The sequence below is a fragment of the Conger conger genome, chromosome 14 (genome assembly GCF_963514075.1).
Source record: "Conger conger chromosome 14, fConCon1.1, whole genome shotgun sequence".
Taxonomy (NCBI): Eukaryota; Metazoa; Chordata; class Actinopteri; order Anguilliformes; family Congridae; genus Conger; species Conger conger.
In genome coordinates this window covers 13,130,058-13,152,630 of record NC_083773.1, presented here as the reverse complement: position 1 = coordinate 13,152,630, position 22,573 = coordinate 13,130,058, and the positions used below count along the sequence as shown (strand labels likewise).

The 22,573-nt window shown below is 40.6% G+C and overlaps 2 protein-coding genes across 3 annotated transcripts in view; both read right to left on the bottom strand.

Moving 5' to 3' along the window:
- prickle2b (prickle homolog 2b) overlaps positions 1 to 14,609 on the bottom strand; it is a 73,187-nt gene extending 58,578 nt beyond the window's left edge. Inside the window, exons 1-2 of one of the 2 annotated variants that reach the window (XM_061219716.1) lie at positions 14,482 to 14,609; positions 12,259 to 12,344 (exon numbers count right to left, since the gene is read on the bottom strand). Coding sequence is in view for 1 of the 2 variants with exons in the window: in XM_061219713.1 (XP_061075697.1) it covers positions 12,259 to 12,344; positions 13,388 to 13,429 (128 nt within the window). In the remaining variant the exon portion in view is untranslated. Of the gene's footprint in view, positions 1 to 12,258; positions 12,345 to 13,387; positions 13,723 to 14,481 lie in introns of those variants that run through there. The other variant, XM_061219713.1, reaches the window with a different exon arrangement.
- A 4,728-nt stretch (positions 14,610 to 19,337) lies between these two features.
- The window catches only part of adamts9 (ADAM metallopeptidase with thrombospondin type 1 motif, 9), a 53,980-nt gene continuing 50,744 nt past the window's right edge, over positions 19,338 to 22,573 (bottom strand). The window contains exons 40-41 of the mRNA XM_061219441.1: positions 21,989 to 22,096; positions 19,338 to 21,186 (exon numbers count right to left, since the gene is read on the bottom strand). Coding sequence (XP_061075425.1) covers positions 22,007 to 22,096 — 90 coding nt within the window. The 3' untranslated portion in view covers positions 19,338 to 21,186; positions 21,989 to 22,006. The remainder of the gene's footprint in view (positions 21,187 to 21,988; positions 22,097 to 22,573) is intronic.

Sequence of the window (22,573 nt, the reverse complement as noted above, 5' to 3'; positions counted from 1 at the left end):
GTAGCCAGGTTCCCGCACTGCAACAGCTGTGTGCGGTGGTAAGGTTGCTCTGTCCTTGTCAGAGAAAATGCGTGAGGCAGCGCCTGTGTGTGTGGGAGTGTGTGAGCAGTGAGTGTTCCTGGCTGGTCAGTCAGACACACACACACACACACACACACACACACACACACACACACACACTAAGGGGGAGGAGGGGGCAGGTCCCAGCCACGAGGGTGAGTTTGTACGAGCTGCAAGGCTGTGTGAGCAGGGTGCGTGTGTACGGGGGCAGTGTCTGTGAAGAGAGTTGTGTATGAGCAGGGCGTGTGTGTGTGTGTGTGTGTGTGAGGGGGAAGTGTGTCTGAACAGAGGTGTATAAGCAGAGTGTGTGTGAGGGGGCAGAGCATCGGATGAAGTTGAGTGTGTTAAGTAGGATGTGTGTGAGGGGGCAGCGCGTCTGAACAGAGGTGTGTGTAAGCAGCGAGAACGGGCCGTTGGACCTCGCTGTGGGGCGCATGGTCACAGGAAGCTGGCACCGCTTCACTGCAGCCGTCCCATTCCAGCCCACTTCCTGCCCCCGGCTGCAGATGGACTGATAGGCCCGGCTCAGCTGACATCGCTGCGCGCCCTCTCTTTCATCGCTCCGACCTCGAGGCTATTAATGCATGCGCTGGAAACCCAGGGCCCCAGGAACAGAGAAAACATCCTCTCAGCTCAGCCATCAGCTCTCCTGCTCACTTACGGCACTCAAACACACAGAGATACTGTTTCTCAGCTCACGTGCCCATGAATAACCTGTTTTTCTCTCGATGTAAACAACACTTCACCGGGGGGGCACAGTGTTCTCACACTGTTCTCCTATGACACACGCCCATGCAGTTAGTCGAAGCAAACATTCAGTTGGCTGAAGCGAGATTATACCTATTATACATATATCGGATGGCTAATTAGTCAAGTTCAGAGGACCATGTTAATTTTCTGATAGAATCACCTTGAACCCAAAAACTATATATTCTTTGTAACTGTGATAATTTATAATTGTGTCAGTGTATTTGCAAACCATGGATCACAAGTTATAGGGGAGGGGTAAGATGAGTGGTTATCCTCATGTGACACACACGAGGAGAACATAAGAAATTGAAAATAGGATGATAAATTGCATGCAAAAACCTAGAAAGTGTGACCAACCATGTTATTCCTTTAAAAAACCTTGTTATATCAGCAAAATAGTGACAGCGACCTTTTACTGGAGCAGGAAAAGCCATTGAACCTCCATGTAAAGTGTATGCTATTTTTATTAATATTATTTTTGCCAACTAATTTACTTCATCTTTATCAGCGGTTTCCAATATCTGTTTGGTTAAAATAGAAAAGAACTGGCAGTAAAGGGCAATATACCTCCACACAGAAAAGATGGGTTTACTCTATGGGTGTTTTTTTTTGTCAGCAGGGTGTCAGCTGACTCATTGCTCAATTGTGGGCTCTTCCAGTCTTCCAGTACCAGGATACAGTGTGTGCCAAGTAAATGCAACAGCTCAGGGGATTGGAGGAGGTGCAACTTCACATGAGTAAGAGGTACACATGCCTGCTCTCAATCAATGGATAATTGTGCAGATGGGGTGAATCCACAAAAGGGCTCAACAAATAAACGTCCCCACCTAAAGTCCTAGGGAATGCAGTGATGCAATACATATATATTATGTATAAGCAAAAACTGCCATGATATAGACTGCCTTGATTCGCTCTTGCTTCGGTAATAAAAATGAGGTCAGATGTAGAGTGACCATAAATAAAACAGTTCTTCCATAGAAATCATACATTAAACATGCCATTCAGGGTCTGCCTGAATGGAACATGCTGCTGTTCACCCGCAAAACAACAAGCGAACAACGAAACAAAAGTTTGATTGCAGTCGAAACGATATTTCCGCAAAATACACAAGCTATCTACACCAGGTATGATCCTGTGCACATCCTGCTGCTGCAGACCATGTTCCCTTTCAGCCGTTCTCTATGTACAGACAGAAACAGGTGCTGGGAAAAGGCAGCATCAAAGGTGTCTTTGAAGTCGTGCAGAGAGTGAGGGAGAGCCCTGAGGTCCAGGGCGTTTGATGGCGGTAACTCCGCCGGAGCTGCTTAAAGGGCACTGGTGTCCAGCGGTGTCTGCTGGGAAGGGCCTAGGCAACGAGCGCCCAGGCTCTGAACTCTCACAGACAGTCTCTCCTTATTACAGCTGGAGGCTGTTCTCAGCCCCTTCAAACACACTTCCACCAACAGGCCTACAGCACCAGCCCTGTCTAGCTGTCAGTGGAAACGCCTTCTTTCCAGAGCAGTTACAAAACAAAACAACACAAAACAATGCGACACAACACAAAACAACACAAAATGCAGCACAACACAAAACAAAACATCAGAATACAACACAAAACAACACAAAACAAAACAGCAGAATATGACAAAAACAACACAATACAAAACAAAACAGCACAAAACAACACAAAATGCAGCACAACAGTAATACAGTAAAACAGTAAACATAACAGTAACAGTAAACATAAAACAGTAATAAAGTAATAAAACAGTGCAATACAGTACAACACAAAACAACACAATACAATATCATACTTAATACTTGTTTTTCTTTTTGTGAATGAAAGCTACACTGTAATGTAGAGTACTAGGATGCTATCAAGAAGTATAACATACATCCTCTCTGAAACATCCTAGCAAACCCTGACACCACCCGCCTCTGCTTCCCAATTAAAAATGATCTCTGGCCGATCTTATAAACACACTCAGTGTTGTGTGCGAAGTTCGGCATGTTCCCATCAGCATGTGCCCAGATACTTCAAAGTTTTTACCATTTCAACAGATTTGTCGCAGAGAAAGAGCGGTGTAGGGTGTTGCCACTGTTAAGAGTTCCTTGGTTTTGTCGGCCATAATTATCAAAGCATTGGACCTATAGAACTACAGACCTACAGTGGAAATCTGATCTAAATAGGTGTTCATACACCTTATGATTTTCATTAAATAAACCAAAACAGGCCGTGTCATCAGCATATTTGCACAATTATTTATTCGGTGTAGATTGAACAATAACGGTAATAAAATGCAGCTCTGAGGGGCACCTGTACTTAAAACGACCACCTCTGAAAACATTCCCTCTCTAATGACTTTCTGCATTCTGTTAAAAAGTCTTTAATCCAGTGCTCCAGACCCCCCACTCACATTCAAGTCCTGTTATTGCCACCTTGTTCTCATAACCAGCGCCAGCCCACCTTCAGTAACCACACTGGGTGCCTCTCAGGGTAAGCCCAGCCTCACCTGCAGTTACCATGCCGACCGCTCTCATACCGACCACTTTACTTCAGTGTACAATTACTAGCCAGGATTATCAAGCTTGCATTTACTCAAGGTAAAAAAAGTGATACTAATTCAATAAAGAGACCAAGACGAGATCAGGGATTAAAGTGACTCTCACAAGGCTTCAGGCATTAAGAGTGTGAAATCAGCGATATCAGACACTAAGCTTCAGGACAAGGTAGGATCTAAGCCCTGCGATCACTGTCAACCTGTATTCTGTCCAATAATACAGACCAACTCCACTCTAGTCCCCCACGTGACACTGCTGCCTAACAGCTGACTGCCTAACACAGCTGTCCATACAGGTAAGGTGAGTTATAGAGAGACTACATATTACATTACATTATTGGCATTTGGCAGATGCTCTTATCCAGAGTGACATACAGTTGATTGGACTAAGCAGGAGATGGATGCAAGGGCCTTGCTCAAGGGCCCGATGGCTGTGCAGATCTTATAGTGGCTACACCGGGATTAGAACCACCGACCTTGCGTGTGGCAGTCATTTACCTTAACCACTATGCTACAGGCCACCCTACATATACATGTGCATGTTTGGCTGTAGAGTGAAGGATTCAGTCAGCAGGCTTTAGCAAGAAAGGGGGTTATACAGTATATACATACAGCAAAATACATGTGAAACCCACCAGAATAAATGATTCAACCACTCATGCACTGTCCTATCCTGGCCACAGTCAGCGATGGCATAGTCTGGAACCAACAGCACGCTGAGGGGCTCATCTTCAAACTGAAATAGTGTCTGAGCAGTATGAGCCACCAAACAGCTGCCAGCAGTGTCTCCTGTGGACAACCCACATATACACCAAAATATCTAAGCACATATACACATATGTAAGCACATACACACATACACCCATATATGTAAACCACACACACAAGTTGTTTCTTTGTGTGGGAAAAGACAACAACTTGTGCTTCTTCAGACAGCATTCAGGAAACCGCACCAGAGGCCCGGCTGTGATATTCCGGAACGTTCTTAAATTAGTCATCATTGGAGATGCAGAGGAAATGAAGAGGAGCCATCCTGTGCCTTCCAGCATGGGGGCACCCATTCAAAAATAAACATGAATAAAGACAGTTTTCCTTAAAACACAATCAACTGTGAAAAATAAATAAATAAATAAAAAGCCTTATGAAGGCCTTCATTTCTTTGAGAGAGGACCCCAAAACCGATGTCCATTCCTCTAGTCACAGCTGCAGGTAATGATTAGCGCAGGGGTCAAAGTTCAAGCTTAATCCACACTTAACTCCAGACCCCTGAGCTCTAAAAAGACAAAAAAGAAATCAGGAAAGGAGGTCACCTAAGGAGTAGAACTGTTCCAAACAGCCCACAGGGGTATTAATTATCCCCACTGATAAACAACACACGGGCTGTAACTGCCAACAGCATCCACACATCTGCACATGTCCATTTGCTTTTTTCTGCCTTCATTTGAGCAAACAGGAAAAAGCCTATAAAACACTTTAGCAGATGTGAATAAGTCCTTAAGACTATTACAATAAACACGTCTAATGTCACGTTTACTGTACTACTTTCATTAAACAAAAAAGTTTAGTTACGAATGAAAGCGAACTGAGAAGAAGAATACCTGGTTGTTAGGCCACACATATTATTTGTGGAAATTCAACTAATTGTCCCAAGTCTTTCAACAATCTACATTAATTGGGGGATGAATTGCGATATCCACTTAAAACACACCCTAGAGCATACTCTTGGGTAGTATAAAACAAGTTACTTTCTGCCCCAACCTTGGGGAAACCTTTGAACACAATGGCATTCCGTATGATAGCCAGCGACAAGTGTTGTTAATGAACAGCCAGGGAGGTTTGCATAGTAAAGTTTTACATGTTGCTCCTCACTGTGACAATGCTTCGTTTGTCAAAGGCCAAATTCCAGGGGAAATGAAGCTGTTATTTAAAAAGGGCACAAACCACAAGCCCCATTTCGGCCATTTCATTGCAGCACTAATCTTTCATACAGGGGCCAAGGGCTTTTGCCCTAGAAACGAATAAAACATAGGTTTACATTCGGCAATGTCATGGAAACAGGTCTTTTGTCTTTTGCTACTTGGGCTGTGCACAATAGCAGTTATAAAGTAAAGGCTGTGGAGGCAGAGACCCTAAACACAGGAGTGTATGTGATGTGGAGTGGAGCTGAAGAGGGCAACGGCCCTCGAGTGTAGAATTATTCTGTAGCTGAGGGCTAAAGCCTCCATTTCAGACGATTTTCATAAGCTTTAATTCAATGAAAGCTAAGCGATGGGGAAACTCACGGTAAATTTGCATGCTGAACCCATCCAGAGCAGAAGTCAGACGCTTGTTGTTCATAACAAAAACCCTATGAGAACAATGTATTCCAAATCTCAAATTATTGCATTAGAAAAGCAGTCTTGTGCTTTACTGTGATTTGTCAATTTCATATTCTAGTAGTATTAGATAATATATTCATATTATTCTAGTAACATTGGGCACATACAGTATGATCTTTAATGCACTAGATATAGACACTGAAATATACAATTTTGATTGAGTTACTCTATGCGGGCTCTTCATAATTCCTTCTAATACGTTACTGCTACTAATCACTAATAAGTACTGCGACTGTGTCAAATTAACATCCATCTTTGTTAATGCTTAGTTTTATATTGCAAATATATCAATTTAGCAGGTGTCTTATTTTACTAGCTTCAAGTTCAAAACTCAAACTCCTAATGAGTGCTGTGTGATCAGAAGGGACAGTTTACCATGAGAATCACTGAGGGATAAAAAGAGAATTAGCAGTGTGCCATCCAAGCTGTGCATCATCCCTAGCCTCTAAACCCCATCTGAAACCTCTAATCCAGAAAGAACTGTGTCTAAAAAGGGCCGCCCCGGGCCTGACAGGATCACTTTCCGCTCCCGTTGTTCAAAAACAAAAGTCTACCGATAATAATGAATTGCTTAACTCCGGTTTACCCTGGGTGTCCATGTCATCTGTATACAAGAGGCAGAGCAGAGCCATGCAGACATTCCACACCTCATATCACTATGGGAACATCTACACGGGCTGGATGGGGTAACCAGATCCCTCCCTACAGCTGCTGGGGCGCGGTGCGTGACTGCCATCGCCATACAGAGCGTCACAGGGGAGGCCACACCCGCTGAGACACAGGGCCCATACACACAGCGTGTAACCGGAGAGACTCGCACTGCAATGCAAACATTACGCCACCGACACTGTAATTATACATAAATGCGTGGGCTTGAGGTTGGCAAATCCGTTTAGCGTTTTCCGACGATACGATCTAGACCAGGGTTCAATTTGTGTCCGCACCTTTAATCTCTTGAAAGCAGCCACTGGTTAGAAAGCGTCTCCCCCCTGAGAAGTTTGGATTATGGCAAGGCCAACGCTGATCCCCAAAGGCAAAGGGATTTTTTGATGCCAATCTGGTTTAGCACCTGTCTCACCGAGTTACCACTGGTCTTAGGCTCTGGTGACTTATAGATCCATAAACTGATATGAAAGTGCACTGGGACCTTTGGTACGACTGCCCACAGTCATTCAAGGCAAAAGTACAATATTAGTCAGATGCATTGTAGCCTTGTACATATATGCTGGTTGGTTTACAATCATAGAACATATGAAATAGCAGCACCAATGTTCACGCTACTACAAAGTGAATAACATTTCAAGATCTAGTTGGGGTCACTTTTGCCCTGGAAATGAGACTAAAGCAGCATCCTAGATCATCGACGGTGATGTTGCGTTGTAAGAGATGGGAATCTGAGTCCCGGCAGTCATTACAGATCGTATGGCACTGAACAGCAAACAGCAGGGGTATAACCTCATGTCTATTCCCAGGTTGGCAAAATCCATCTGGTTGCTTGAATATCATACCCCATTATATTTGAGTGATTAATTAGCCTTGTCTCTTAACCGCAACTGATTATAATGTGTGTACCAGCACAGAAAGGCCATTTCCATAAGATACTCTGTTTCTTCTCCTTAGGAAAATATACAGAGAAATATTGAAAAACAAAAACAAAAAAAAAACAAAGTTTTTATGAGCCTCCAATTCTTTTCTTCTTCTCTGATTGTGTGTATTGTAGTCCTGCTGTGATTTAAAATTATAATAACATCAATCATGAGGACTCGTAGCCTATTTACATCTAAAATGATCCTTAAGAAAATATTGAGCTTGTGGGTTGGGGGGAAAACAAGAGCTAACTTCTTGTAAAGGTTTTTCCAAGGACTCTTTGATAAAAGAAGCAGAAAATGCTTTTCAACAGAAATTCAGGTTACACTAGGAGTACACGTCAGGTGGAAAGGCCATGCACCATGTACAATGGAAATGAGTTTCCACCTCCAAGGTGGGCAGATGAAAGAGCGAGAGACCCAAACAAAGAGACTAATGAGCAGGCACACTCTCCGGGTGAGAGCCAGCTCATTACAATCCCCTTAAAGGCACACGCTATTGCATCAGTGTTCGCCAACCCAACCACACGACTCTCCTTCCCACATATTCACATTAACTATTCCCATTATCATTAGTGAAACAGCCTCCGAACAGTAATACATGTACGTTTACGTTTTTCCTCGAGCATTGAAACGTTCAAACTGCTGAGCTACAAAAGTATAACAGTATATGTATTATTTTACTACATTTATTGGATGATATCTATTAATTGTCTTGGATGATATAAGCATGTATATAAGTGCCCAAACACACCAAAGTTAAGTACACAAAACACAATCGTTGAGTAAGTAAAGTGAGTTCTATTCTGAGTGAACGTCAGTGGGAGCAGTAGACAGGATTTTGGGAAGAACAGAGCTCCTCTGGTAGAGTCTGTCGTTAATAGAGTCCACAGGCAGGCTGACCGTTCCCCTCTTGCTTTTGAACAAGTCGTCCATCACACAACACCCCCCCTGTCCCGGCACCCCGTTCGCCACAGCAAGCTGAACGCAAACCCGCAGGTCACCTTCTGTCTCCATGACCTTCATCTGAAGCCCCCTCGCTCCCCCCCAAAATCCAGCTCTCCCTCCTACCCTCCGAGAACTGGCCACAGCAGGGGTTAGCAAAGTCTGGGAATCAAAGAATGAATTATCGCTCTGTCAGAGAACTCAGGCACTTCACACTTTGCGCCCTGTGCAGTCATATGGGTTAACACCCAATTCAACCAACCTACTTTCTTTTTTTCTCAAGCCCAGAGTCAGGACAAACAGTGTGAAAATGGAATCATTCTGCACAAAAAGTATCAGGTTCCTCTTTTTTTGCATGAAACTTTTTTTTTTAACTAATAGATTTCTAACATTTTGAGTGGAAGCTAATGGCTTTACATATGAAAGATACAGATACACTGGCTATGACCCATCCTTTTACAGTCTTTGGGCTTGCATCTCTATGCTAATAGTGTAAGGCCCAGCAGTAAATTCCCCTATACCCTTTGTGTGACAATAGCCACCATGTTTCACCCCCTTTCTCCCCTGGTTCTTCTCCTTTCAGGGTAAAGAAGCACTTTTAAAAGTCCATTGATATGCCAAATCATCCTGACAGTTTTATTTAATGCCGTGGCTTGTTAACAAGCTGAATAGCAGCCCAACCAGTGTCATGCAGATCCAATCGGGTTACTGCGAGGACAGACAGCGATTCTCCTTTCCCCTTCTTTGGCCAAATTCTGACTGAACTCACCAACCCAGCCTCCCCTCCCTCCTCCAAACTTTTTAATCCTGCTAGGGTTTCAATAGGGATATACACACAGAGAGCTTTGTGTGGACCCACACTGAGAATAACATCACTCAAGTCATAAAGCTAGAGAGAGCAGCAGTCTAAATGAAAGTGTGAGCATGTTAAAAGACATTTAAAATGTGCCATATACATTTCAGCCCGTGATAGTTAATGCAGAAATACTTCAGGATTCTGGCATCATCACCACTTGAGCGCATCATCAGCAACACAGCACAATATTGAACAAGCAATCCAAGGAGCTGCTGAGTATAAGTGGGTCATACGATCTCCAGGATCAGATAGCAAACTCTTACACCACTGATGTTAATAGGCTCTGTAATGAGACTCATTAGCACAATGAAAATCAATCAAGCTAACGGCAACCATAAATAATTCAGATCGGGTTCAGTTCGCTAACTCTACTCAAGTGTTTTTCTACAGTCTCCAGTCCTGCCTGTCCAACTTATGGTTCTTGTCACATATTCTGGTCACATTAGTCGACAAATTACATCCCTATACATATACATGCATATATTTCCAACCTTTATTTATATTTTAATGATTATGACATGTGATTCAATAGCGTGGACTGCAAATTCAAATGTATAAAATTTATAACCACAACCACAGCCTGAATGTAGTATCAAAAATGGTTAAACATATTTACTGTATATTTATATTTCACATGTGCAATACCTTCATTTTGAGCAGCATACAAATCTATGAGTGATGTTTAAAGGTCAACAGATGAAGGTTATGCATCTACAGGTATCAGGGGTATTCTTTTCTAACTGTGCTGACAGGAGAACTAAATATCAAAGCCAATGAGTGAGCAAAGCCCACTGCCCCAGAACAGAATCGCAAAAGCCATCTCTTTAAAGGCCACGGAAGCCGGAAGCATCTAGAATCCTACTCTGCCTGACATCCCCAGCAGTTGCTGAATATTTAGAAAAATCATGAATATTTCAGAGAATTTCTGAGTTCCACAAAATGTTAAAAGTGTAGGGAATGGAGGTCCCAGTGCTTGCCCAGAGCCTTTTACAGTAATTTATTTACTCTGAGTTCACCTCGACAGAAAGGCTGCACGTTTCCTCAGATCTTCTGTTCAAACTCTACTGACAAGTACGGCATGCAAACACTAGGGGGTAGAAGACGATGTTTGAACTCACCATAAGAAATAAATCTGTTGTGAAAATGAACAAGTGTCCAATTACATCCAGAAATCAAACGGAAGCTGCAACTGACACACACGATAAAGTGGTATATATACAGTACTGTGCAAAAGAGAGAGCAGAATTTATTTTATTCAATATCCAGTCAAATCAGCCATTCACTGCATTTTTTTCCAGTGTCAAACAATAATGCAAGACACAAATATATAACAGACAATTACAGAAAAACATATAATATCAAATCAATTACTTTCTTCTGTTGTGTGCCCAACTACCTCTTCATGTCTTCCGTCCTTCCAATCAACAGGCTACAGCTGTATTCCCCGACATAAGTTGTTACCAAAAGTGTCTTTGACCCAGTTGCTTTCAAAAGTGACTAAAAAAAAAAACAAGTACCCAAACACACCTTATCTGCCTTGAACATTGTCTCTTCGTGCACAACGAAAATGGCTAAAAGGGAGATATTTATGTTGAGATTAGACTGAAGATGGGTGCAATAGGAAAGTGAAATACAAAAGAAAATAAGTTTCAAAAAGAATTATCACAAGATAGAGAACATTGGACTGCACACAAACTGGTAGACCAGCAAAACTATCGCCATCACAAAGACAGTACTTAAAAGATTTTATCTTTGTGTATACACATACACAAATTAATGCTGCTGTGACCATTTCAATTATTACTTTTTTCATTTTCTTTTAATTATACGCATCTGTGGTTTTTGGTTACCCAATTATTTATATTTAAATCATGTACAAGATTAAATCAGTCAGACACGATATCAATGTCTAAGCAGAACATTCGTTTCTTCGGACACAATAAGCGATTTGTCATTTTCGAAGGGAGGAAGACTGCAGCAGAATTCAAAGCGTGTGCTGGTGTTAAAATCTGCATACGTGCGTCATTCGCGTCACATGAAAACAAAGCACCAAGTTGCTTAGACAAAGCAAGAAACATCTGCCGGCAATTGTTGGCAAAAGGTTCACATTTAAAGTTGCACTACAAAGACATGCAATTAAGGACATTCCTGGGGCAGCCATTGCCCGGTAACAGTCTGCAATAAACGAAAGCATACAATCCCCTGGATTTCTGCCCTTTGAGATCCCAGTAGATTCCGTAGCCCAAGAAGGAGTTTCTGTCTTCACAAACAAATATGCACAGGTCGGGTAGCAGAGAGTACTAAAAGACAAACATGCAGTGTGCCTACAGAGGTTCACTGTGGCAGGACTTAATGGCTGTATAGCCAAAAGGTCTCGACTTTGACTTACTGGAGAAACACTGCTATTATAGCCCCGAGCAAACTGTTTAATGTGAATTGCTCCATTACATACCCAGCTGTACAAATTACACATCCGTTTGAAAAACACATCCATAGGTGTTGGGTAAGTAAAATAATATGAGGGGGGTTTTTGGCTTATTGTTATCAGTAACAAAAAAGGCAAGATATTTGCAACTCAGGTCAGTTCCAATTCAGCATGTGCAAACGGTTAAATGTGTGAGGTTGAAGCAAGCATGGAAGCAGGTTTAAAACACTTCAGTATGGGCACTGCAGCTTCAAACTGCACATAAACAAGTGGTGCACTTTAAAATAAACAGTAAATAATATTATATCGTGAAAGTAACTGAACAGGTAAAATTTATTTAACAGCTCATTTATTTGTGACAATTGCTCCAATTGTCAAACAAAACAGCACGGTAAACTTTAGCATTCTGATACCAGCCATATTTCAGAAGTGAAACTCTTCAGAATGCTTCTCATAAACTCATTGGACTAAAATTCTGATTAAATCCTTCATGCAACATACATGAAATCATGCGCATTCACCATAAATGCCATTCATTAAGGACAACAATCTTAAACATGACCTGATGGCTAGGCTACAGTGCCTTCCCCATCCCACGTACAACCTCACCGGGCTACTGAAAGGGTTTAACTTGATACCTCAAAAAGATCTCAATCTTTCACCAGTAGTAATGGTACATACATGCAAACAGACTGTTATGAGAGAGTCTACACCCTACCTCCATTTGTGCAGAACGAAGCCAGGGCACTGGTCACCACACACAGTACAAGGCTGCCCTCTCTCAGGGTCATCCAGTGCATTGAGCTGGAGGACAGGGGCAGAAACATCCACAAGACCATCAGACACGAGTAAAGCAATGGTATATTTAATATTAATCGTCCTGCAAGATCTAACACCCAACCCCACCCACCACCCATAACTCCAAATAAGCAGAGTGCGCGTCTGATGTGCGCATCTGTTTCAGCAGGTATTAAAAGCAAATGGCATGTTTATTTTTCACAACAAGAGGCTGGACAATGAATTGACATTTACAGTAGTCAGTCAAAGAAGCCTGTCACATTTTTCAGAAGGGCAGAAAGCACTCAGGACATGAGCTAAATATTAATATCAAACCTTTTTTTAATAGGTGTAGAGCACAGCTCTATGCACTGTGTGATCAGTTAGATGCTCGATTAGATGCTGGGTAACTAATTAATGTGCAAGTTGGCCAAAAGCAGTGTTTTGGACGGTTATTAGTATACTAGTCTAGGCCATTATAATAGAAACAGAAAAACATGCAAAATAGAAAAATTGCTGTTTATGTCCATTCTTGTATTCATTAATTGCTGCAAACTGTAACGAGTAAGCAACATAAAGTCTATCTATGTTTTTTATAACAGACTTCAAGTTGTAAATAATTGGGCTATACGGAATGGGTCGGTCAGGTGGGCATTTCATAAGGGCAAACTTGAAGCTTTTAAACATGTGTATGCACAAGAAATGTGTAAAAACTGAGGTTGCAAAAATACACCGCGAGCAATTGTAAAGTCTGCCTTAATTCTCCCGGTCACAAACACGTTTTTATGTGGCATAGCCTAAACTTGCTATCTCAGGCAAAAATGTTGGCTAAATGTCCGACAGATTAGCACCGACATAGCGAGTGACTGAATGTAAGGCTATGATACAGCCGCATATGTTTAAAAATGTTACAGATATAAGTATTGTAAGCTTATAGCAACACAACCTGGAGCCCCGGTGCCTGAGTGGAAGAACTCATTCAGTCATATTAACAATGCCTTTCTGACTGCCGTAGCTGGCGAAGCGCTGAAATAGAACCAAATTAATCGCACCTCGTAGCTGCTACTTACCGATCTGTTGGAATGTCTCTTCTTAGATCCGCGAGTAAACATGTCAGGCTAATTTCAGAAACGCGAAACGATACCACAATTGCAAAGAGACACTTGGAGTATCCTAGCACATTCACTATCAAACCCTCACCTCGGCTCTCGAGTTCCCCCAAACAAACAGATACGCACACCCCCACACACTGTCCCATTACCCAGTTTCATTAATGAATGAAGGAAGAGTCGTGCTCCACCCTGCCGGGTGCTGACTGAATTGAACGTTAATAGCTGAGAAACGTGATGTTTTGATATCAAAATCCATACCCGTAACTGGAAAGCATTTCAAACTTTGTATGCTGTTAATGTATGTTTTAGGCTACGTCGCGTTTTTGTCAGTATTATGTGCAATAACCGTTCTCGACACGATTTAAAAACACGTCTACAGCTCGTCGAACCGATTTGTTTCAATTAATTTATGTAGGTCTTCCTCTCTGCTTGCTCAACATATTAACATACCATTTAATTCAATTTTTGTCAATGTAAATTCGTTTTGTCAGGGTCAAGCGCTATGTTCTGTTTGCAGAAGCACATTTGGTCAGGAATGATTCATTTCACTCTGCATCTAATTTACAATGCGCTGACTTCTGTCTTCCAGAGAGGGGTTTCTCATGCCAATTCTCTGTGAAGCAAGGCAAAATTGGTTCTCCGACAAGTGCTTGCCATTCATGGAAGGAAAGGGCTTGAAGCACCACTGACAAAGAGACTCAATGCACACTAGCCTATTTTTAACGATTTGGCACAAGGAGGCTTTGAGTCTCCTGAATATGCCTGGGGTCTCGGTTATATCAACATGGCATGATGATCGTAGGTGCCAGTTTATACGATGTGTTATATTTCATACCACGTCTGTTATTTTACTTTGCCAACGTCTCTTTATACATTTTAACCATTCAGAAAATGTTTAAAGAATCGCACTGCGGACTGAAACCTTTTTTTGTGTGTGAAATTATTTTGTATGACTGCAGCCTAACATAGGCTACGGCACGAGCAAGGTCCTGGAGGACGGAAATTATTTAAGAAGCTGAAACACATAGACACCCAGGGACATTTAGACTTACAAAAAGGGAAAAGAACCGTGTACGTCTGCGTAACCCCCATGCTTTGTCTGAACAAAGCCGTGGCCTTCGGACTGTTCCTGACACCTGTGGCAAAACTCCAAAACCGTTCCAGACAGTCCAGCTGTGATCTCTCCTATACAAGGCTTGCCGTAAACAGGCCCCCACGGAGGGCTCTAAAGTCTCCCCCCAAAACACAGGCCTTCCCTGTTTGTAAGTGTACAGAAAGCTGGAGGTGATCACACTGAGTTCAAAGCTTTCTTAATTACCCAGTGGAATAAAAAAAAAGAAAAGAAAAAAAGAGGGATAAATGCCAACAGTGGATCTTTGGTCTTTGTGGTTTTAAAGATAGTCCTAATGTCATGTTAAAGGGAATGGGAATTTCTGGGGAATGGTTAATGAGGGACACGTTTGGCTCATTTGAAAACAAATGGTGAAAGTTGCTGCTTCTTTAAGATATCATTCTCTACAATATTTTTACACCTCAGACTTACCCGAGTCTCACACACCTGTGTGAGTTTGTCTTTCACTCGCTTCTGTCCGATCTCAGTATGTTTACTACAATAAACATAACAGTGCATTGTATGTGTAAACATTTTTAGTGTCATCCTGACCAGGTTAATGATATATCCCCTCCAAGTAAACAAATACTCATTCAAATCACTAGATCCTGTTCAATGTCCTCTGTCCCTTTACATTAATAATATTGCAAAATATTACAAAATGTTCCATTAATTGGCTTGCAAACAGTAGACATATATTTAAAATACATTTGTGTGCTTTGCCACCTCATGCTACCCTTTCAGAGAAAGAGGGCGTTTAAACATTACCACAATTACAGTGTTTTGAATATGTGTATCCTACCTTTTGAAGTAATGGGTGGATGCCTGCACCTATAGGCAAGAGTCAAAGATGCATTTGCTGTGTTACTGCAATAAAAACAGATACACACACAAACACGGACACGCATGCACACAATTTGTGCTGGACTGTGTTGTGGAGCCACATTTATGACATTAAAATGTTGATGATGATGTGAGTGAACAGAGCATTACGAATGTGATATCACGCAGTACTATGATTTTACAATCATATTACCATGTCTTCATTATCTTGAATGTGCATCATACATCCCATGGCATTCTAAGCATTACTTTGAGTAGATACAAATAATACTACATATTATATGCCATACTCCACAAAGACAAACACCCAGAGCTAGTTTAAAGCACAATGCCTACCTTAGATAAATCCTATTCGTTGTTAAGAACCTGTTTCCAACAGCCCTTCATAATTGAATAGCAAGACGGGCCATGGACCTGTATAAGGCAGTAGACCTTTGTGAGAATATGTACATGCTTGTCATGTTTACAACCGGAAACTATGGAGACAGTAAACAAGGGCAAGAACAGGTAAGAATAGAGTCGGACTTAAGCCCCAATCACATACACAGTATTCAACCTGCTGAAAGAGAGAGTAATGAAACCCAACAGAACACACCAAAGAAACACAAACATAATCCAGTCACAACCCACAAATAGAGCTGAAAAGACACCTCAGTGCTTTAAATTACTTAGAAGGCCACCAAAGTGAATATATCTGAAAATACATTACATTGATTCCAAACACAGAATAGATGCATGTGCAAATTGTACACACACATTAATGAGCATTACATAGCTGCTAAGTGACAGAGGTGCTAAGCAATGCACAGAAGACATTGCTTTAGGAAGGTGATAATTTCCATTGTCACCCTTACATGCCTTACCCAAAAACTTTAGAAAGTTTACACAACTTTCCTACATGATTACTTGCTTTTGCTCAAGGACGCTGTGCCCCTCCTGGGATCTGAACCTTGAAATCCTGAAACTCAGTCCACAAAACAACACTGCCTGCTCAGAACACTGACAGACACTGTCTCACAGCAAAACTGATGGCCGAGCTGCAGTAGTGCATCCGAAAGTAAGGCAGTAACCTTTATTTATCTGAAAACCAAGATAAATGAATTTGCATTGTGGATTCAAATACTACCCAGCAACAATGGTGCACAACGCAGAGCAGTACAGTATGTGCTGATTTGCGTTTGGGGAACAGTGCTATCTTTTTAATAACATAGCAAGTTATTTGGTTATGTAACTAGCTGGCTATATAACCAAGATGTGATAGTCTACCACAAACTATGCAACTGTAACTTACAGTTACAGATAAATAAAGGTTTAGCTAAACATGGATGATTGAATATGTAAAGAGACAAATTGCACTCCAGAGAAACAATCTCTGTATAGTCTACTATTGCATATCTAGTTAGAAAACAATACCAATTCACTATCAGTAACATCAAGAAAATGAGCTATTACTAGTCAACTTCCAGAATTTATAAATATCCACCTGAAGCACAACGCTTGTGCATTCGCTACTATGTTTATATTGCCTATGTTTTATCGTAAGTGGGTATTTGTAAATTGGTCAAGCTAACTACAGCTAATTTGCTCGTTGCTACCAATAACAAACTGGTACTGTTTTATAACTAGATATGTAGTCTCAACTTGGATAATAAGCAATAATATAGAGTTTCAGTGATCGCTTGTGTGGAGTGCAATTTGGGCAGCTACACGAACAATCAAAATAAGCCCATTGGCTGTGGCAGTTAGAACCAATTTTCAACCAATTAGCTTGAATTGTTGTACAGCTGTACAATGTTTTTATACAGAGTGACGGCCCAACAAATGTACACTATAAACACAGCCAGAGGGTGAGTCAACATGTCAGTGAGCCTTTTTCAATAATAGGAAGGGATTTACAATGGTCTTGTAACAATGTTTTAACACAAAAATCTTACCTACTGTACCTTTAACATTATTTATTTATTTAGTACACCATGGAATATTTAATATATAGTATTTATATATTAATCTGACTCACGTACTGATAATGGTGGATTAATAATGAATGCATTCTGATTACAGCAGTCACAAAATGAATGTATGTAAAAAAAAGGGCAATAACTGCACATTAGGATATTGAAAAGTTAAAAGTGCATATTGGATAAATTTATTTAGTAAAGGTTGCATTATGTCCCTTATTTGATTTGATACATAAATATCACAGACCTCTTTATAATGCAATGGCAAAAATCAACAAAGAATACAATGAAAAACACATAAATATTTTACACAGTGGTGAGTAGATCACAAGGAAATCACAAGGGCTCCTACAAACAGCAATAAAAGGCAAAAACACATACTGAACATCACAGGCAGACAACCATGGTCATGGATAGCTAGATACTGTCCCTTCTTTTGACAAGATCATTTTTTTGATTACAGTAATACAATTAGCCACAAAACCAAAATACGTAGGCCTATTGAGGCTTTCGTTTTGAAAATATGCAAGAATGTGACAGTAAAAATCTTAGAAAAGATAAAAAAATCTTTGGATGACCAATCAATACAATACATATTTCACATACATAAAAAATTAAATTAAATTAAAAATAGCAATATAATAAAAGTAAACAATACATAGTGAAAAAAAACGATTACATTTCTAATATTGAATAAACAATAAAGAAAATTATAAAAAATATAACATGACAGGAATATATTGACATAAATATGAAGAAATACATTTCCACTGCACCTGAGATCTTATTTTAAAGTGATACAAAAGATTATGAATACATTTAAGTGTCCAAAGAAGGCTGTGTGGGTAAAACTGAGGAAACAAGATTTGAATTGCATGTTCACATTGGCATTAAATTCTCAACAGCCAGTTAGATGAATACAGAAAATCAATCAAATAACTTGTTACATTGTTAGACATAATATTCCCTTTAAACCAAGACATTTGGATATGCTCAAGTTAAAAACCTGACACAGTATGTCACACAGTAATGAAAATATACAGCTGTTATATCTATTTACAATGCACAGTATAAAAAGAGGCTATGTTATCCCTTCAAATGTGTCAATGGCTCTTGCTTGCTCATGTTTCCCCAGAGTTAACTTCACATAAACTCTCTCCCATACCATGAACCATCAGCTAACTTCATAAAATACAGTGAAATCAAAGCTGAGGTAAACTACTCAGATGATTAATAAGCTATTGAATAGATAAATATCATTACCTTTACATGGGCAATATTTCCAACTGTGCTTTGTATTTCATTATTTTGCAAACTATGCAATATGCATTTAAAACAGATTAGAAACAGTTGTGCATAACATTATCTTCATTTTGTTGTTTTTATTTACGACGAAATATGTCAAGATTTTAAATTGGAACCACTAATAATCTTTTATTATTCTAATAACCTAATTTATCAAAATAAGACACATCATAATCAACAAATAAAATATTTTATAAAAAAACATAAAGTACCCTGATATTTTCACATATAGCAAGAGAACAAACTTCAGAAGCTCAGATCTTATCCAAAATTGACAAAAGATAGTAACAATATTTCAAATGTAACTTTTTTGTTTGGGAACTGGATTGAAGCAATTCTTCTGTTTGATAATATTTGTTTCTGGAACAATAGTTTTGTGTTCACTGAAATGAATGAAAAATAGTGAGAAAAAATTCCTTCGATTTGACTCACTTACATTTAAGGAGAAAGTGCACTGAATCCGGGTCAGTTTATGTCAGAATGATTGCAAGAGATCCATCAAGCTCAGTTGTGAAAAACAGCTCCACACTGAAATGTTTGTTCAGTCATGTGCAATAAAAAAAAAACTAAAACAAAACTGGCAATCAATTTCAGTCAAACTATTACACAATCAATTTTAGGCAGCAGTCAGCAATCCGGACACTTGAGAACAAACTTGAGAACAAACATTGCTATATTTACAGGTATTTCCAAGATTTCCAAGGATGCAGGGGCTTACTTTTCACCTGAACCGACTTCTTCTGAACAAAACAACCTTAACAACAAACTCTAGGCCAGAATGAAAGGTGGACAAGCTTCCTGTTCTTCTGAGAGCACAAATATTCTCACACCTGACCCACGCGTACAGACAGAGACTGCAGGAAGACGCACAGGTTGAAACTCACTATCTGCTGCACACTGATTGAGAGGGTGAAATACCTGTAGATTTTGATCGCTCAGTTTGTGCAAACTTTATCTCACTTTTGAGCTCAGGTGTATTGTCAGGCCTCAGCAAAGCTACTCTAAATAACAAACACGTAATGCAGACACATACCAATGTCTGCATTATGTATTTCCATATCAGTAAAAACATAGGTCAGAGGCCTGTGTCTTATCTGAAGCAACTTATCTCAAAACTGAGCTCTTATCAGGCTCATTTCAATTGCTTATAATACCCCTCCCTGTCTCCTTAAATGACCCAGAAATCCATCAAAGTAACTGACACGGCTTCAAACTGACACTTGAAAAAGCAGGGAAGTTCCATTTTCCCAATACACGTTTCCTCGATTTACCTTTCCATGTGTCATCCTGTCCCTGTGTCCTCAATTTGATGGAGCTCAGGAGCTAGGACTGCACACAAGGTAAGGATGCAGGGAGGTGAACCAAAGCAATTGGAAAGAGCCCATCTCCTTTGCCCTGACTGTGATTCTGATATATTACATATCTCCATCTCAGGGGCACACTTGGTGAATACACCATTCTATGAAAAAGAAATCCTACATCAGGTAACACTGAAATGTGTCCAAAATGGCTACAGTGGTAATTTCTTGCTCTGCTCCCTGCCTGCAGTATCAGCTAACAAAAGGCCTACAGAAATAAAATAAGCACACCCTCCACACCCACTATCCCTCCACCCTTGTTGTGAACACTCCAGATATCCTAGCAATACAATGGAAGGAGAGGAGCAAGAAGCAGACAGAAGTGCCATTAACCTTCAAGACAAGCATGAGTGCTGCACTCAAAAATCAGCCAGGCAAAGTGTTCCCGCTCTTCACAAACAGACGAGTCACGGGAGGAGCCTCGGTCTACAGAGGCAGCGTGCGCTGCCTGCCGTCTCGTACAGTGAGCTGCACGTCTCCTGTTCTCTCCGCTTCCCCCTCCGCCCCTCCCTTCCCTCATCCCTCGCTCTCCCTCATGACGCCGTGACCGGTGACCGGAAAGTGGCGGTGCGGTAAGGGGCCCTGGCACACCTCAGGGTGCCGCCTCGGCAGGTTAAACCGGCCCACAAACAGCTGCGGCCTCCTGCGGTCCTGCCCCTGCTGACCCTGACTGATGGGCGAGCTGCGGTTCAGTACACCTTCAGTACCGCTCTCCCCGCTACGCCATCTGCTCCGGAGAGTCCCCACGCAGTGCATCATGGGAGGAACACAGCGCTGCTTCTCTATCCTCCGTACAGAACGCAGTACAGGACAAAATATGACACAAAACCAACAGGCAATATAGCACTGATATCTCCCTTCATTAACACTGTTTTATGCGATTGGAGTATTAAGCATTCAAAAAAGTCTATGTGTGGCCCGTGGTGTTCCCTGGAAGCCAAATGGTTCCACACCGGTATTGTTTGCAGTATTCAGTTTAAAGCACAACCCTTAAATAAATGTACAATACAAAAATAAATGTGAGTATAATAAATTATTCAGTACAAAATGTTATATACAGTACTTACACCTGCTAATTTACATATTTACATATTGTGGGGAACATAGGCCATTTCAAAATGGAGTCTTCATTTCGTAGCACCAGTGAAAGCAACACAGGACATGGAGAGCACCTGAAGATATCTGTTAAGCAGAAAACATGTAACCATCAGATCTTTAGGCACAAGAAACAATATAATGATTTGTGGAATCTGAAATTGAACTGTATTTCTCAACCGACAGTAAAACAAACAACAGTAAAAGTTTAGGTGTGCCTTTGTGCTTCTGCAAACAAAAGAAAGTCCTGCAATAGATCTTTTTGCCTGTCTTTTTGCGTTTCTGAGTGCTCCAACTATTCTTTCCATGAATTAGTTCTCCATTTGAAGTTTTTCTTCCAGTGTTGGACTAATATTCCAAGGCACTCACATGGATTGACCAGCCTTCTTTCTCTGGGCAGAACAGAAGACTTTGCTGACACCTGATGTGTGGTAACTGAACAGCCTTCATCAGGGTCAACCTGTCTGAGGCTGCTCAGCCTAGACATGTTAGTCATCAGCAATGTTCCTGCCCAGAGAATAAAGGCTTTTTAACCATGTGAGTGCCTCCTGCATTTTACCCCCTCTGAGTCCCAGTGGTGAAATACTACAACACCCTTTATGTGCAGTTAGTACTTCTTTACTTTGGTTACACAATATAAAGTGTCATTTACTGTAATTTGACTAAATCAAATGTATACATTACATTACATTACATTACATTACATTACAGGCATTTAGCAGACGCTCTTATCCAGAGCGATGTGCAATACAAACATAAAATACATACAAGCTTCAAATTATTTTTTTACAATGGCATCTGATATGGCATCTGATGTCAATATTCTGAATTTCTTTATTAGAAACTTACCAAAAGAAGTTTATCTAAAGAAAAAATGAAATATCCATACCTGAATTTGTCTGTAAAATTACTTGACTTTTATTCTAAGTCCGGAGCCAGATGATGGAGTGCATTTCCCACAGTAGCCTCCACACATTCCTGTCACTCTGCTGCCATCCTGTGGACACACAAGAAGTTGCAAAGAACCGTGCATATTTATCCTGACCATTTCTATGGTCTAATTGGTGTAGTATGTTATTGGCCATAATATAATGCTAGATTTCCATTAAAAATAGAGAATTAGATGAAGTGATGAACTTTTCCTCCCATTAGCATTATATACATGTTGGGCCAATGGCAATTGTCAAAAATCCTATTAGCAGATGGCAGTCTTGGTTATTGAAAAGATGAGTTATAAATTCCAATGCCTGGCACAGAATCTAAGACAATGGCAGGGGTCAGCCATTGCAGGCAAAGGAGTACAGAAAACACCAGAATCAGAGATTAAGTATATACTGATAGCTTCATCAATACAGCAAGTTAGATACAATAAGGTAAGATTGAATTAATCATGATATTCCTATCATGAAACAGGTGTTTGACATTCGGAAAACCAGCAGTTCCATTTGTGTCGTGTTGTGTAAACTCCTGAAAT